Source organism: Gymnodraco acuticeps, unplaced genomic scaffold (genome assembly GCF_902827175.1).
Source record: "Gymnodraco acuticeps unplaced genomic scaffold, fGymAcu1.1, whole genome shotgun sequence".
NCBI lineage: Eukaryota > Metazoa > Chordata > Actinopteri > Perciformes > Bathydraconidae > Gymnodraco > Gymnodraco acuticeps.
In genome coordinates, this window is record NW_022990196.1 from 1,072,665 (window position 1) to 1,076,588 (window position 3,924).

The following is a 3,924-nucleotide window of genomic DNA, read 5'->3' on the forward strand; positions in this document are numbered from 1 at the left end:
CATACATGCCGAAGTACCTGTCATTAAAAAAGTAGTGGGCACTGTAGCCATTGTTAACTCTGTAAGCAGTTAGCTGCTAGACCCTGGCTCAGCCGTCATTGTTTTTAGGAGTCAATCATGTGTTCTGAATGACAACAAAATGTGATTTCAATATTTTGTTTTTGATATATATTGTTTGTCACATTTCATATATGTAAATAAATATACAATTGTATTTAAAAATACAATAAAGTGAAGTGATTTTTTTGTAAAGAATAGTAAATCATTGCATTTATAAGAAATCATCAACGCATTGTAATTTGCTATTTACCATTTATTCAAACAAAACACTAGCGTGTGTCAGGCAACACGGGATTACGGTGTGCTCACCCAGCTTAATCACAGCTACCTGCACAGGTGTCATCATCTTGTCTTATTTCACCCATTTCTTGACCAGTGCTTTGTTCTGATAGTTTGACAGCATACATGCTACTGCAAACAGTTGGTTGATGTTGTAGGCATGGGACAGGAGGATGACACCATCAAAAAGTTTGTTCTCTTTTATCCTCCTAATGACACGCTCCACATGAACCCTCAGTCTGGCAATGGCCTGTGTCTCCCTCACCTGATAGGCTGGCATTTGCTTCTGCTTTGACAGAAAAGGTGGGCAGTACACCTTGCATTTGCAGCAATCGCTGATCAGGAAGCCCTTATCTACCATCACTGCCATGTTTTCAGTCAACAACGCAGCTATTCCAGATTGTTTGAAAATCTCCTTGTCGCTGACAGAACCACCATACAGACTGGAAACAAATGTCACTGCGCCATGTGGGGCTATGCCAACCAGGGCTTTCATGGTGCAGTGAGATTTGTATGTAGAATACATTTCACTTTGGAGGAGGAGTGAGGATGGTGTTTGACACCTCAGCTCTGTGCAATCCAGGATCACCTGTGTGTCTGGGAAATCTTTGAATGCCTCTGGGAGGTGGGCTTGAACTTCTGCAGGTGTAAGCCAGATGCACTGTGACCCCAATAAAGTTGTAAGAAAACTCGTCCATGTTGCAATGATGCGGCTCACAGTGGACTGGTGTACGTTGAAGCGGTTTGCAAGGTCCCTCTCTTTCAAACCCACCGACAGGAAGCAGAGAAAAAGGAAGAACTCGTCAATTGGCTGAAGCAGCTGTCTCTGGAAGATAAACAAAAAAAGGGTACTATATTAATGTCATGAGTGTAGCACACCATGGGAAAAACATTAAGTTGTTTTAGTTCTCTGATGTATTCAAAAAGGATTGAGTACTATAGCCTTTTAGCCTACACGAAAGCAATGAAATGTTGGAGAAACATTTTCCCTTCAGTTTGTGTTTAGATTGTGTGTTAAAAGAAACGTAGCCTACCGTTGATGGACGTGCGTGTGTAACCACTTCTTCATTCCTCTTGGCAGCTGATATCGCTCTTGTAACACGAACCATTTTATAAATGGAAGGCTCAATCAAAAACCAGAAGGCCATCAGGTGGTTATAGCTCGGGAATCTGTACACAAAAGACACATGTCAGTCATTAATTGACTCGTTAACTGTAACACATGGGCTAATGCTTTCCTCTTGTTTGCTATAATACATTACAATTCAAATAGACTGATTAAGAAGGCACTTGGTGCAGGTATAGTAATATACAGCAGTAACATGTAACAACTACATTAAAGCAGCAGTAATAATAATCTAAAACATACAGGGAACATTTTACACAGAATGACTACTTTTACTCTTCATTCTTAAGTGTGCAACTGGGGGAAACGCAGTGGATATTGACATGTACTTTTACTTTGGTAAGGTTTTGAAGATTTCCACTTGTAGTAAAGTATTATCAGTATGTTGTTAGTATTAGTATGTTTTACTCCACCACATTTAGTTACTTATGAAAACACATGATTTATGATTTTACATGTTCAGTTCAGGAGTATTTTCAAACCATAGTATTTGTACTTATACTTCAGTTAAGTTGAGTAGCCTACTTATTCCAACACTGCATGCAAATAGTCAGCAGTCAAACGGCAGGTAAACAGGATTCTTTATAAGCTAACCCATCTCAAAAACTTGGATAGAATTTAGCCAAAACATTACCTGGTATAGAATCGGATGTTGTCGTCGGAGCCAGCAAACCGCTGTAAGCAAAACTCTCGCTGGACTCTTAACTCCTGCAGTTGCTTCTGCAGATCCTCCAATGTTTTGGAGTTGTCTTCTGTAGCTTGAGAGGACATGTCCAGTGAAGCTGGTTCAGGGGTTGAGCAGTAATCATGGTCACGGACATCGATGTGCTCTTCCTGCTCCTGAGAGACTGGTTCAGTGGGCCGCTCCCTTCTCTCCCAAACACTAGCCCGCGGTGTTTGAGCAGTGAAGTGATTCCACTCAAACAGAGTTGGTACAGCACCTTTCACAAGCCTCCTATGGCCATTAAGGATTTTTGGCTCTATTAGTTGATCTGTAGCGAAGTGACGACTGCAGACATTGGAGTGAGAGGAGATTGTAAAGTTATCGCGTCGTATTTTAACCAGCCACTGTCTTCGCAGCTCGAGTTCGGTCGGAAAGCCATGGAAACTTAGGACGCCGTTGAATTTAGCTGACGCCGTACAAAGTGGGACACAGCAGTGCTCGGAGTAGTTCTTTACTTGTCTTTGCAAATGCTCCGTTTTGAAAATCTTCCGTCGACTCATATTTAAACCACAGATTTAAACAGTAAAACATTTGTGGACGCTCAGCTACGCAGACCAGAAGCAAACCGGAAGCTTCCGAGCCGTATTACGGCTAAGGCGGAAGTACGTCTCAGACCCTAGTGCATGTAGCCTATTGACCATTGAATTACAACAACATTGTGTTTTATGGCGAGGGATGTGTTGCCTTGGAAACGGCATATGATGACATCCCATAATTGGCGTAGAGCTGTTGAGGGCCGGACCATTAGCCATCATCTGAAATCTGGTGCCGTTTGGACCATTTTCATAGGAGTAACAGCGACACCGTGTTTCATGGCGAGGGATATATATATAGGGCCTGACCATTAATGATAGTCGGAAATCTGGTGCCGTTTGGACGATTTTCCATTGAGTTAAGGCGAGACACGGCAGGCAAAAACATCGTTTTTCAAGTAGATTCTATAACATGTTTTCTTTCAGGCTTTTGGAAGGAAAATGTACAAAATACACATACAAATGTTTATTTGACTATAGTTTGTCTATTTTCGTCTGTAGATTTCTCCTATTTTCACCAAAAGTTAGCATTCTCACGTAACAAAGTACCGCGACCGCTGTGTGCACCATGTCAACAAAGATATCGTTGGAAAGCTGTGTCTCTCCTGCACAATCTCATCGGATCCAAATATGGTTATTTCCTTTGTATCAGCAACCAATTGTGAAAGTTCAAAGAGGTTTTAAATCAAGAAACAAAATCTCATTGGCTGGTGTCAATTTCTGACAACGTGATTCGTTCAGATGCGTCACGTGGTGTGCTAAAACACTTCCTGGTTAGCTTTCCGCTAGAAATTGAAATCTCAAAATGGCAAAAGAACGGCGAAAAAAACGTTCACAGAGAAGACGACAACAATTGTCACTTGCACGAAGCAAGGTTATACAAAAAACAAATGACCCCGAACATGAAATACCTTCACGGAGTACATCGATGCACAAGCTGTCATCCAAAAAACAGGAGGGTTTAGCTAGCGCCTCACAGCAATCTTTAAAGGTCGTTTTCTCAAAATGAGTTTTTCTCCTACTCTGAGTTGGAAATTTCAACTTCAGTAGCACGTAGATACACCAAACCTTCCAGTTATATTCCTATCAATATTATGAAGGCTTTTACAGAAGGGTTTGTTCATATATCATTCCTAGCCTGAATTATACAACATTGTATACCTAAAAACATGGCGAAAATTGATATTTTAGGGCTGTTGACA

At 41.2% G+C, this 3,924-nt stretch overlaps 1 protein-coding gene across 1 annotated transcript; it reads right to left on the minus strand.

The window, feature by feature from the left end:
• Positions 1 to 295: 295 nt before the first annotated feature.
• On the minus strand, positions 296 to 2,301 carry LOC117547323. Its single transcript, XM_034217949.1, has 3 exons — positions 2,100 to 2,301; positions 1,374 to 1,509; positions 296 to 1,165 (listed from the first exon to the last, which is right to left on the minus strand). The coding sequence occupies exons 1-3, from the start codon at positions 2,234 to 2,236 to the stop codon at positions 413 to 415; spliced, it is 1,026 nt and encodes a 341-aa protein (XP_034073840.1). The 5' UTR covers positions 2,237 to 2,301; the 3' UTR covers positions 296 to 412.
• Positions 2,302 to 3,924: the final 1,623 nt, after the last annotated feature.